Source organism: Rhinopithecus roxellana, chromosome 19 (assembly GCF_007565055.1).
Source record: "Rhinopithecus roxellana isolate Shanxi Qingling chromosome 19, ASM756505v1, whole genome shotgun sequence".
Taxonomy (NCBI): domain Eukaryota; kingdom Metazoa; phylum Chordata; class Mammalia; order Primates; family Cercopithecidae; genus Rhinopithecus; species Rhinopithecus roxellana.
The window spans coordinates 20,549,193-20,562,715 of NC_044567.1; the positions used below are offsets into that span (position 1 = coordinate 20,549,193).

At 38.8% G+C, this 13,523-nt stretch overlaps 1 protein-coding gene across 1 annotated transcript in view; it reads left to right on the forward strand.

Moving 5' to 3' along the window:
* CPD (carboxypeptidase D) overlaps positions 1 to 4,167 on the forward strand; it is a 99,635-nt gene extending 95,468 nt beyond the window's left edge. The window contains exon 21 of the mRNA XM_010367948.2: positions 76 to 4,167. Within this exon, the coding sequence (XP_010366250.2) occupies positions 76 to 302 (227 nt within the window). The 3' untranslated portion in view covers positions 303 to 4,167. The remainder of the gene's footprint in view (positions 1 to 75) is intronic.
* Positions 4,168 to 13,523: the final 9,356 nt, after the last annotated feature.

Consider the following 13,523-nt stretch of genomic DNA (forward strand, 5'->3'; position numbering starts at 1 on the left):
AGTTCCATTGTAAGCAGCTGCTTATTAATATCCTTAAAGTATAATATCACCCACGTGATGGTTTTTGTTTGTCAGGTGCTACTATGTCGGCATTGATCCTAACAGCTTGCATTATTTGGTGCATCTGCTCAATCAAGTCTAATAGACACAAAGATGGCTTTCATCGGCTCAGGCAGCATCATGATGAGTATGAAGATGAAATTCGCATGATGTCTACCGGCTCCAAGAAGTCCCTCCTAAGCCATGAGTTCCAGGATGAAACAGACACTGAAGAGGAAACATTATATTCTAGCAAACATTGAGAAACACATTTGGCATATCTCCCAGCATAAGTACCAAGCAAAATTACAGTTCCTCTTGGGAGAACACTGCATTAAGAAGAGAGACTCTCTTGCTTCTTCAAAGAGCTTTGGGAAGTTAAATTGCTAAATTTGTATTCTCTGTGAATTTCACTGGCAGTTTTGAACTTCCCTTCCTTAAAGTATTCTTAACCTTTAAAAAAAAAAAATCTGATTTCTATTTATGCAGCAGAGATGGGACAGCCACTTTGTTTTTCTTTTTAATTTAAGATGAGCTGTTTGGAGCTTATGTAATAATGGCATAAAACCAACTAGAGGTTGTTTTTTGCACATCAGGTGTTTACTAGTGGCTTTAGTATTTTTCTTTGTTTTAAATGGCCAAAAGAATCCAGAAACATTAAGGCAGGGACAGCAGTCAGAATCGACATAAAGCTTTAAAAACTCAAGGTTTTTTCAACCTACTGAGGAGTACTTTTCTCTAGTTGTTAAATAGCTGGAGTTTCTCTTATTCAGGTTTAATGGAGGTTGAATTGATTTTTAAACACGTATAACAGTAGGAAATGAATAAATGGGCTTCTGCATTTGGCTTTCTACCTGTTCCAAGGCTAGATTGGAACTGGTAGACTATGCTGTAAGCAGGATTTCACTACCTCTCTTGTAAGGTTTAGCAAACTTCTAAATAGCCCATTTTAAGGGAGAACTTACTTTGTTGTTAAAGATCTAAATGCCCACTTGAATGAAGCTGAGAGAGATCTAGCAAAAGCTAAAACTCATGTTGCCTATCTTTGAACTTGGTAAAAACCCACAGGTGCTGCTGCTTATATCTGTGAAGCACTAGCTTATTCTAGGAATGCCTGATTCTTTAATATTGCCTAAATCAGAACTTTTTTCTGTGTTGCACACATGGTTTTCAGATGACCCAACCATCTGCAAGATCTGAATTCTACTGAAAATATCTAGAAATGTGGAAGAGACCTACTTGCACATTCTTAACCTGTATTTGAACACAAAATAGCTGTACTTCATGCTCCAGTCCAAGCCTATACCCTGTAATAGCATACTATTATTGAAATCACTTGGCCGGTCTTGTTCACATAGGCCTCTGGGAGTAATTTGGTTCTTTGTCCTAATGTTTCATTTGACAGTCTCTTTTTGATCAACCAATTTTGCTAAAAGTTCAGTCGAAAGTTTTTAAGTATAGCTCCCTCCCTTGAAAAAAATGTAAACTATGACTGCTGAGTGATAAAACACTGTGGTGTGAAAGTGTCATCTTCACTGCCAATCAGGCAAAGACCTGAAAGATTTGCATTTTATTGTGTCTGTCTTATGCAACGGAAATGATGCTTTTTGTAAGTATGCATCTTACCAATGATCTAACGGTTTAATACCTTTGAATGTTTTAATGACCAAGTTGCTGCTGAACTTATACTAAATCAGGGGATCAAAAAACTTGCTCTCATCTTCTCAAATTGTATTCTATATCCATTAATGTATCAGTTATCCCAAAGCCTTCAGGTGGAGTGGTTTACCACCTACCTAGGTCGTTCAACCAGGTTTGGTGAGGAATGCATTCAAAGTGGCTTTATAAAATATTTTGTTTATCAAGAATAATGAGGTCATGTCATTTGTTGATAAGTATCTGTGATAAATCCGTGGTTCAAGGTTAAGCCATTCTGGTATTCTGGTATTAGCAACTGTAAATTCTGCCACCTTGTACATGGAACAGAGCTTGTGGGATGCTAATAGTTAATGAAGTATACGTGATTTAATTTCTTCTAATAATCTATATGTTTTCTTTAAGGATGGTGGTGTATTGCTCTTTTTCAGCTTTATTTTTAAGAGTACAGTCAGGAAACCAACAAGGGGCCTAAGAGTGGCTGGCCCTGCTTGGGACGTTATGGCAAATGAAACAAAGTTAATGTGACAGACTTTGCTTTGTTATCATTGGTCTTCACCAGAGGATACCTTTTTACATTTACTTCTCTCTTGGATCAAATATGTCTTTAACTGTACATCTCAGTGGCTGGAGGCCATGCCTTTTAAGCATGTGTAAAGTTTTAAAGAAATGAACATACAGTTATTTTAGTAATACTTCCTGAAAGAAAAACCAAATTCTGCTATAAATCTTGACCGTCAATGAACTTTTAAATACGCATTTAGCTGGAAAACAAGACTTTCCCAGCTTGTGTTACCTAGAAGCGTGAATGTATAGGATCCCTGACTACTAAGACTATATTCTCAGCCCTTCCCTGTCTTTTATTTGCGGATCTAATCTAATATTAGAACATATTAACTGCTTAAGGCATTGAAGCCATATGGGATGGGGAATACATTTCTTCAGTGTTTCTCTGAGAGACTTTCCATTTCCTTGGAGTTACAGAAGCAAGTATCATAGTATTAAGAAATTTGCCTAAATCTGAGTTGTGCCTTTCTTTACTCACAAGGCATGGGTTTTGTCCTGGTGATCAGTTTGCAAGACTTCTTCCTTCCCAGCTCCTTAATAAAAGCAAAGTGATTGAGTAGGTAATGTTCAAAGTGTCTACCTGTGTACATGTACTTGTATCGATTATGTAGTTCAGTAAGATGTGCCCAAGTCATTTCAGAAGGAAAGATCCTTTGGTTTTGATGCATTTTGCTGAACACTTGGGTAGTGAGTGGGATCCTATCCAGTTGAGGAATGCTTGCAATGCTTATTGAAAGGATTTGCTTTGGGACTTTGTCATCTTCCAGAAAGGAAACATATTGTATATTTGGCCCAGTGTGATTGATTGCTTAATCTTTGGTAACTTTTACTTGAATGGGATTTGCTGAATTCATGACTATTGAATTTAAATCTAATTATGAGTTCACAAATAAATAAAAGGTAGTGTTTATGTCTGAGCTTATTGTGTTTGAGCTAACACCAGGTTACTCGGTAACCATGACCTGCTCCTCCATTTCCATTTATTCGCAACATTAAATAGTTTTATCTTGTTGTTGCCAGAAATGCACTTGTGCCAGGTGTTGGCCCTGCTGTATGAAAAGCTTATTGGCAATGAACTCTGTAATAGTGCCCTACATTATGGTTTTTCTTGTGGAATTGTTTTAACAGTGACAACCCAGCATTTCCATATAATTTTGCTTTATTGTTATTACTATAAATTTCACTATGATTGATGTTCAGTGGTTTTCTATAGCAACTTTTTTGATAACTCTTTGGGTTTCTGGTTTGTTTTAACTAGTTATTTTGGGGGGATGATTGGGGTCTTTAATATCAACTGAACTTGGATTTCTAGTTCATGAAGAAATCTCTCCCAATACCCATTTATCCTATTTTTAGCAATAATTTGTTAATGATTCCACTTGATTTTCAGAATATTGTCCTGGTTGATTTTGATTTGACAGAGTACATTATGAAATTTGAAAGTAGATTACCATTTTGAGGCAGTTGGATATAGATTATGTAAATATGTATGATTGTGATTTTTATAAATGGCATAACATGAGTGTACTAATTACCTTCTATGCTGGCCATGCTACAGATTTTCTGGAGGTATGACATAATGGTATTTTTTAATGCTCAGATTAAAAATCAGCTTTTCACCTCTCCAATTTTTCCAAGTGATACTCCCAGTTCTAGAGCAATCTACAGCTGTTTATATCAGGTGCCCAACACCCATTCATCTCAAGTGCTTCAGTCTTTGGTTTATTTCATGCACTGTGCCTTCAAAATGAAATTTTTAAAAGGGACTTTAAATGAAGTTGAATAGTAGTTTTTAAAAGTCAATGTGTAATTTATGTGAAATCTAACTGTAATGAGGTCCTTTCTGTTTTTTATATGTAAACAGATCTACTAATCCTGTATAAAAGTTATTTTATGATGTTTGTCTTTCTTTGTGTTTTGTCTCATAATCTTTTTTCAGATGCAATAGGCCAGAAAAAGTTATAGGTCCAGTTTGAAAGTTATTTAGTTTTTCTGCCTACACTAGTGGAAAAATAGTACCAGGATCAGAATACAGGGTATCACCTATGGAATGTTTCTGTATTTATGAATCAACTCAAAAGAAAGCTTTGTTTCTGAAATCACATTACATAGTGGCCACAGTTTTCTGTTTGTAGCTCAGCTAGATTGTTATATATGTTCAATCATTTCACAATAACACAAAACTGGTCATTGAAAGGTTATGTACTCATTTTAAACTTGTTCATTAAAAATTTCGTCCTTTTTCCAGGTGAGGCCCAGTTAGAATAATGTGTCCTGGCACTTATAGGCGCAGCGAGAATGAATTCAATATCCCCTTTTCACTTAGCAACAATGTGTTACTTCTACCCTAATAGGAATTGGGAAAGCAAAGATACATAAGAAACGGACTCTGCTGACAAAGAACTCATAGTCCAGACCAGAGAAATAGAAATGGAAATAAGTTATATTTCAACAGTGATTGGTTCATCTAAAAGTCTCTGCTGTAAAGGAAATAAAGCATAGAGGTTTGAGCATGGACTTTGGAGCTGTACCAATCTGTGATTGATTCTTGGCTCTGCTACTTGCTTCCGATGTGAGCTTGTACAAGTTTCTTGACATTCTCTGAGCCTCAGTTTCTCTACTGGTTAAAGAATAATCCTTGATAGGATTGCAGTGGAAAATTAAACGAAATAATGTTAGAAAAGTTCCCAATATAATGTTTGACTCGGAATTGAATGCCTGTGGTAACCAGCATCATTTTCCTTCATGTGATGTCTTCTTATGCCTTTGAAAGACAGTTACTTTATCAAATGTATAAACAAAGACCTGTTTATAGGTGATCTTTTTAATTTAGAAGAAATTCTGAGACACAAATACTAAAAAAAAAAAAAAGAAAGAAACTTTTTATTATGTGGTTCAATAGATTGTCTAAAGCATGGCAGTAAAGTTTTAATTATGCCAAAATGCTTCATACTTGTTTTTAAATGAAATTAAGTTGTATTTATGCTTCTTTAGTGAAAACAGCCTTACTTAACTGCTACAGGAAGTGTGAATAGTGATAATGGTTCTTTTTCTCTCAATGTTTGAAATATTTTCCTGAATTTTCTTAGTTTTCTCATACTTGAATTAAGAACCCTTTTGGTTTATTTCATAAACAGTAATCTAGTTATGTTCAGCTTTTCAGATTTCTAATAGCTGATTGTTCTCAGCAAAGTAAACATGATGGTCAACACTAATACTACTCAATTCTGAATAAGTGCCATTGTGTGGGTCTTCATGTCTTAGGTCTTAGTTATAGTTAGAATACCAACTGATTCTATGCTATTTGTTGCAAACCTCAGATAAATACACCGTTTATTATTACACACAACTTAAAAGCAATAAAATCAGTAGACAGAGTGCAATTTTACCTTTCTTTATATATATATATACACAAATATATATAATGGGAGACTTTAACACCCCACTGTCAACATTAGACAGATCAACGAGACAAAGTTAACAAGGATATCCAGGAATTGAACTCAACTCTGCACCAAGCAGACCTAATAGACATCTACAGAACTCTCCACCCCAAATCAACAGAATGTACATTCTTCTCAGCACCACATCGCACTTATTCCAAAACTGACCACATAGTTGGAAGTAAAGCACTCCTCAGCAAATGTAAAACAAATATATAGACAAAATATAGGCCGGGCGCGGTGGCTCAAGCCTGTAATCCCAGCACTTTGGGAGGCCGAGACGGGCGGATCATGAGGTCAGGAGATCAAGACCATCCTGGCTAATACGGTGAAACCCCGTCTCTACTAAAAAATACAAAAAAATAGCCGGGCGACGAGGCGGGCGCCTGTAGTCCCAGCTACTCGGGAGGCTGAGACAGGAGAATGGCGTGAACCCGGGAGGCGGAGCTTGCAGTGAGCTGAGAGCCGGCCACTGCACTCCAGCCTGGGCGGCAGAGCAAGACTCCGTCTCAAAAAAAAAAAAAAAAAAAAAAAAAAAAAAAAAAAAAATATATATATATATATATATATATATTTATTCAAATATTCGAAATTAGCAATCTAGACTTTCACCATTACTCCTTCACTTTGGCTCAACCTCAGTGGTTATCACAGAATATAATCCATGTTATCACAGCAATTAATCAAAAAATATATATATATATATTTTGAGACGGAGTCTCACTGTCTCCCAGGCTGGAGTGCATTGGTATGAACTCAGCTCACTGCAACCTCTGGCTCCCGGTTTCAAGCGATTCTCCTGCCTTAGCCTCCCAAGTAGCTGGAATTACAGGCATGCGCCATCATGCCCAGCTAATTTTTGTATTTTTAGTACAGACAGAGTTTCGCCATGTTGGCCAGGCTGGTCTGGAACTCCTGACCTCAAGTGATCCTCCCACCTTGGCCTCCCAAAGTGCTGGGATTACAGGCATGAGCCACCATGCCCGGCCCCAATTTTAACTTTAATATCACAATTTTCACTTACATTAGTAGAATATTAAAAGCAAACATACTATTGCTTCGGCATTTTGGTTGAGGTTAAATAATCCTCTTCCCTAATTACTGTGTAAACAAATGTAGACAAGGTAAGCAAGAATGAGACAGGATGGCCTACGTGGAGTAGTAAGGTATTGAAGTTTAGAGGCCAGCCTGAAAGACTGAGAAAAAAAGGCTGAGAATTACTTGATAAGACTGAAGGTACGATAATTAGAAGTGGGAGTAAATTGAGATGGATATCTCAAATTCAGCAATATGAAGAGGCAGAGATAAAGTCAAAACTGTAGTTGGAAAATCAGCAAGTGGAGAAACTTAAGACGGAACACGGAGGAAACAGTGCAGATTAAATAGAAATTGCTGTGATAACATGGATTATATTCTGTGATAACCACTGAGGTTGAGCCAAAGTGAAGGAGTAATGGTGAAAGTCTAGATTGCTAATTTCGAATATTTGAGGTTATTCCAGTATTTATGATGATGATGATTATTTATTATGTACATACGGTTCCTAGCAGAGTTTTTCAAGACTAAACAGGCTTTTGATCTAGAGTCGAAAGCATTGATCCTGTTGAGAGGGAATGAAACAGAAAGGGACTGGGCAAGTTACAGTAATGACTCAATTGCAGGACTGCTAGATTTAAAAAAATAATAGTTTTAGATTTACAGAAAAGTTGCAGAGATCATACAAAGTTGACTCCTGGGTTTTGATTTGGAAGATGTGAGTGTTGGGAGGACAAAAGAGGAAGGATTATAGTCAGTTTTCTATTTAGCAGAACGTGAATGGAACACATTGGAAAGAGGGCCTGGGCATAGGAAATAGGATGTCTAGAACCTAGGCAGCCATACACAGCTTGGGTACTCCAGGTGTCAAGCCATGTGGCACCTGCTTCTAGATGACCAAGTTCAATTGAAATCTCTAGTGGAGGCCGGGCATGCTGGCTCACACCTGTAATCCCAGCACTTTGGGAGGCCGAGGCGGGCGGATCACAAGGTCAGGAGATCAAGACTATCCTGGCTAACACGGTGAAACCCCCGTCTCTACTAAAAATACAGAAAAATTAGCCAGGCGTGGTGGCGGAGCTACTCGGGAGGCTGAGGCAGGAGAATGGCATGAACCTGGGAGGCGGAGTTTGCCGAGATGGCGCCACTGCACTCCAGCCTGGACCATAGAGCAAGACCCTGTCTCAAAAAAAAAAAAAAAAAAAAAAAAGAAAAGAAAAAAGAAATCTCTAGTGGAAGGTGTGTTCCTCCTAGAGTTGGAGCAGACTTCACAATTTTTCACAAGAGAAGAGCAGAAAAAGTTTTATATGGGTGTCAGATGTTTATATTATTGAACACTGTAAAATAGAATTATTGTTTTCAAATAAAAGATAAACCTGAGACTATCACAGGATCTATAAAATAATAGAACTTCGGAAATGAAAGTATAGAAACTAAAATGGATAGTTGGCGTGGCCGATTGCGCACAGAGAAGTAATTAACTAGAAGACAGATCTGTAGAAATTCTTACGTAGCATGGAGACCAAAAGGTAGAAAATACAAAGGAGAGGGTTAAAATGTGGATTTGACATACAACTAATACCACATGTTTGATACCCACAGTTTTAGAGGAAAAAGAAGAAAGAACAGAGCATAGGAAACTAAGAGACAGTGACTGAAAATTTTCCCCAAATCGATAAAGATAGCAACCCATAGATTAAGGAAACTCAATCCAAGCAAGAAAAAGTAACACCCACACTTAGATCAGTGAAATTGCAGATCAACAAAGACAAAAGAGATCAGTGATTAGACTCACTCTCAACAATAGAAACCAAAGTACATCGAAATTATACTTTTAAAATGCTGGGGAAAACATTATATAACTTCCAACATAGAATTCTGTATTGAACATACCTTTCAAGAATGAAAGCGAACTTCCAGGTCGCTGAAAACCTTAGTGGCAGCCTAGCTACCTTGTCTCCCAATATTTCATTAATGCAAACACACGAAGGAAAAAGTATACAGAAATCACACTCCCAGCATAATTTGAAGTCAGAGATTTTGAAACTTCAAACCGAGTAAGATGAGGAAAATCAGCAGATCGCAACATGGATTGTCACAGGCCCACCCCAGTAGCATCCCACAGGCTCTGTGGAGCGAAGGCAGATGGAGATAAACTGCAGGGAAGTCAGGAGAGGGACGCCAGAAAAAGAAAGTAATGTTCTTGGCCTAAAACTACTGCCAAAAAGACTAGGTCCACCTAACTCTCAGTCTAAAAAACATGTCCAAGTGATCTGAGCAGAAACCAGAGGGAAGGGGCTTCAGAGTGAGCACAATTTAAAGGGGGCAAGTGTGACTTAATGAGGCAGTCTTTGAAACACACAGCTTCAAAAGAAAAGAAAAAAAGAGCTAGTGAAGGGAAAAAATGAAAAAAGGAGAAGCACCTTTGACAATTAGGTGATGAAAAGAAAAGAAGCAAAAGACAATTAGGTGATGAAAAGAAGAAAAGGAGGGAAATTTAGAGTCCTGCTGGTCAAATGAGAATTGCAAAATCAGAGCACTTACAACTCCTCCCTGAACATGCCAACAAAAATACCAACTAAAGTATTTAATACCTTAGCTTTGTTCTATTATCAGAACAGATCTCAGCCATGAAACATGAAAATATAAATAGCATATATGAATGAATATTGATAAGAAATGAATTTGTCATTATTAGCAGATGATTATGCATGTGGAAAATACAAAATAATCTACAGATAAATTAGAAATAATAAAATTTAGTTCCACTTTCAGCTATGAGTGGATTGGCTTGAAACGGAAAGACTTCTCGTCAAAAGCAATTAGAAAAGCTAAATTTTATTTAAAAACAAAAAAACAAGCTGTTTGAAGGATTGGAGAACTACTAATGTAAGAAGGACTTATGGGATCAAGATCCCAGAACAAAAATTGCTGAGAGGTGAGTGTGGTGGTAAAACTTTTACCTCCAGGCATTTTTCAATTCATAGGTAACAGAAGAGAGGCTAGGCAAGAGACAGAGAACCCAAACAGAAGTTTTAGGCAGTGTCACTGGGTGGGGGAAAATACGAGGTTAGTACCTGTCAAGGAAGTGGCACTGGTAAACAGTATTCCAGTTAGGAAACCTGAATGGCTACACATTAGAATGAAGGGCTAATCAGAAATAGACCAATTTTAACAAACACAGAATCCCTCTTGGTATTAGTTCCACTCCATACTGGATTAAGCTGATCTGCCCCTACCTGAACTGCCTGCAAGAAGAGGCAGTAAATTCTTTCTGGAGAAAGACAACATCATCTAGATCCTCAAATGATTAATACAAAGTTTTATCTATAATATACAGCATCCAATCAAAAGTTCTTATCAAAAGACGATTACGTTGTGAAAGATCAAGAAAAATAGAAACAATCCTATGGGAAGTACATATTTCTCAATTATCAGAAATTTTTAAAGAATGATGATGGGCCGGGTGCGGTGGCTCACGCCTGTAATCCCAGCACTTTGGGAGGCCAAGGTGGGCGGATCACCTGAGGTCGGGAGTTCGAGACCAGCCTGACCAACACGGAGAAACCGCATCTCTAATAAAAATACAAAACTAGCCGGGCATGGTGGTGCATGCCTGTAATCCCAGTTACTCGGGAAGCTGAGGCAGGAGAATCACTTGAACGCAGGACGTGGAGGTTGCGGTGAGCCAAGATCGCGCCATTGTACTCCAGCCTGGGTGACGAGCGAGACTCCGTCTCACAAAAAAAAAAAAAAAAAAAAAAAGAAGCCGGGCGCAGTGTCTCACACCTGTAATCCCAACACTTTTGGGAGGCTGAGGCAGGCAGATCACAAGGTCAGGAGTTTAAGACCAGCCCGGCTAATATGGTGAAACCCTGTCTTTACTGAAAATACAAAAATTAGCCAGGATGGTGGCAGGCGCCTGTATTCCCAGCTACTCGGGAGGCTGAGGCAGGAGAATTGTTGAACCCGGGAGGCAGAGGTTGCAGTGAGCCAAGATTGTGCCACTGCACTCCAGCCTGGGGACAGAGCAAGATTTGTCTTAAAAAAAAAAAAAAAAAAAAAAAAAAAAAAAAAAAAGGCCGGGGGCGGTGGTTCAAGCCTGTAATCCCAGCACTTTGGGAGGCCGAGACGGGCGGATCACGAGGTCAGGAGATCGAGACCATCCTGGCTAACACGGTGAAACCCCGTCTCTACTAAAAATACAAAAAAACTAGCTGGGCGAGGTGGCGGGCGCCTGTAGTCCCAGCTACTCGGGAGGCTGAGGCAGGAGAATGGCCTAAACCCAGGAGGCGGAGCTTGCAGTGAGCTGAGATCCGGCCACTGCACTCCAGCCTGGGCGGCAGAGCGAGACTCCGTCTCAAAAAAAAAAAAAAAAAAGAATGATGATGAATGAATGAATTCAAGAAAGTAGAAGACAAGATGAATTTTAGCAGTTTTTTTTTTGTTTGTTTGTTTTTTAAGACAAGGTCTGACTCTGTCACCCAGACTGGGGCGCAGTGGTGTGGTGATGGCTCGCTGCAGCCTTGACCCCGGGGGACTCAAGCAATCCTTCCACTTCAGCCTCCTGAGTGGCGGGGACTACAGGGCACATCACCACGCCTGGCTAATGTTTTAATTTTTTGTAGAGATGAGGTCCTACTATGTTGCCCAGGCTGGTCTCAAACTCCTGGACTCGAGCAGTCCAACCACCTTGGCCTCCCAAAGTGCTCGGATTACAGGCACGAACCACCACATCCAGCCTGATAATTAAAACATTTAAAAATTAAAGGGACAATTTCACTTCTGGACAAGATGGATTAGCTGTATTTCTTTCTATTCCTCCCACGAAGCACAGCTAATATTTATATATATAGACTCAAAAAGGTGGAGAAAAGAAGGCAGACCAGCTAGGGACCTCAGAATGTAAAGAACATGAAGCTGAGTTCCGTGGGTTTCCTTTTTGTTTCCTATGTCCTATACTGAGTGCTGGAGAAACTGGCAACCTAGAAATGCCAAAGGGTGCAGACAAAAAAGCCCAAAGGAAAATGGAAAGCCTTCTCTCTCCAGACAAGGGACCAGGAAACAGGTATCCTAACAAGACAGAATACTTTTGGACAATAATTTCACCACTCTGGACAAATGTCACAGAAAAAACTGAGGCCCATCTTCACTCCTTGCCATCAAGGGCTGAGAGAGGAGGCTAGGCTTCCACACTCACCGGCCGTAATGAAGCGCCCCACCCACACCCACTTGGACTTCTTGTCCACTGAACAGCAGTAATGAGGCTCCCTGCCATGGTGGCAATGGGGACCACATGGGGAGCAGTAACAAGGCACCTCCTCCCTGGGGAATCAATGAAGGCCAAGGCAGAGCCGGAACTTCCACTCCCACCTGGAAGTAGCAAGCATTTCCCTATGCCCCTCAGCAGCATGTGTCAGAGCAAGTCTGCTTAAACAGAAAACTTAAATTCCAGAATCTCATAACAAATACCTAAAACATCAGGATACAATTTATAAAAACTGTCATTTCAATAGCCCAGAAAATTTCGACTTGAGTGAAAAGAAGACAACAGACCCCAACATCAAGATGACACAGATGTTGGAATTATCTGACGAGGACTTTAAAGCAGCTCTAATAAAAATACTTTAATGAGCAATTACAAACAAACTTAGAACAAATGATAAAAGAGTCACAGCAAAGAAACAGAAGATATAATGAGGAACTGAACAGAAGTTTTAGATATGAAAAATGCAATAATTGACACGAACTCAACAGATGGGCTCAACAGCAGAACGGAGGGAACAGAGGAAAGACATACTTTCCCGTCAGCAAATCTGAAGACAGAATAGTAGATAGTACCAAATCCGAATGATGGAAACTAGACTGAAAAAAAAATTAGCATAACTTCAGAGCTATGTGGGACATTAACAAAAGATCTAGCATTCACATCATGAGACTCCCAGAAAAAGAAGAGAAACAGTATTTGATAGGAAAAGTATTGGAAGAAACAATGGCTGAGAATCCCCAAATTTGGCAGAAGCCATAAATGTAATAATCAAGAAGCTGAGGATATCAAGAACAGGATAAATCCAAAGAAATCTACACCAAGGCACATCATAACTTCTGAAAACTAAAGAACAGTTCTTGAAAGCAGTGAGAGAGAAAATATATTTTAGCTACAGTGGAAAAACAATTCCAGTTGTAGCCAATTTCTTATCTGAAACTATGGAGGCCAGAAGGAATTGGCACATTTTTCAAGTGCTGAAAAAAAAGAAATTGTCAACTTCAGATTCTATATCTGGCAACAATATCCGATCCCCCAAGAATGAAGTGAAATCAAGACATTCTCAGATGAAGAAAAACTAATAGAATTTGTCACCAGCTGACCTACTCTTTAAAAAAAAAAAATGGCTGAGGGAAATTCTTGAAACAGAAAGGAAACGATTAAAAAAAGGAATCTTGGGACACTAGGAAGGAAGAAGAGTAAAATATGCATAAATCAAGTACGCTTTCCTCTTCTCTTGAATTCTCTAACTTATGCCTGACACTTGAAGCAAATATTACAACATTGACTGATGTGGTTCTCTCAATGAAAGCAGAGGAAATACTTAAACAACTATATTATAAATGAGTAGGGGAAAGAACTTTACAGGAATTAAGTTTTCTACACTTCACTAGAATTAAGTCAGCACCAGCAGATAATTTATGTATCTATAAAGTGTGGGTTTGGACAGCAGATTGGACAGCAGGTTGAGGGCTCAGGCCGAGAGCATGTAGAAGCAGTTAGCTCACTCTTTCTAG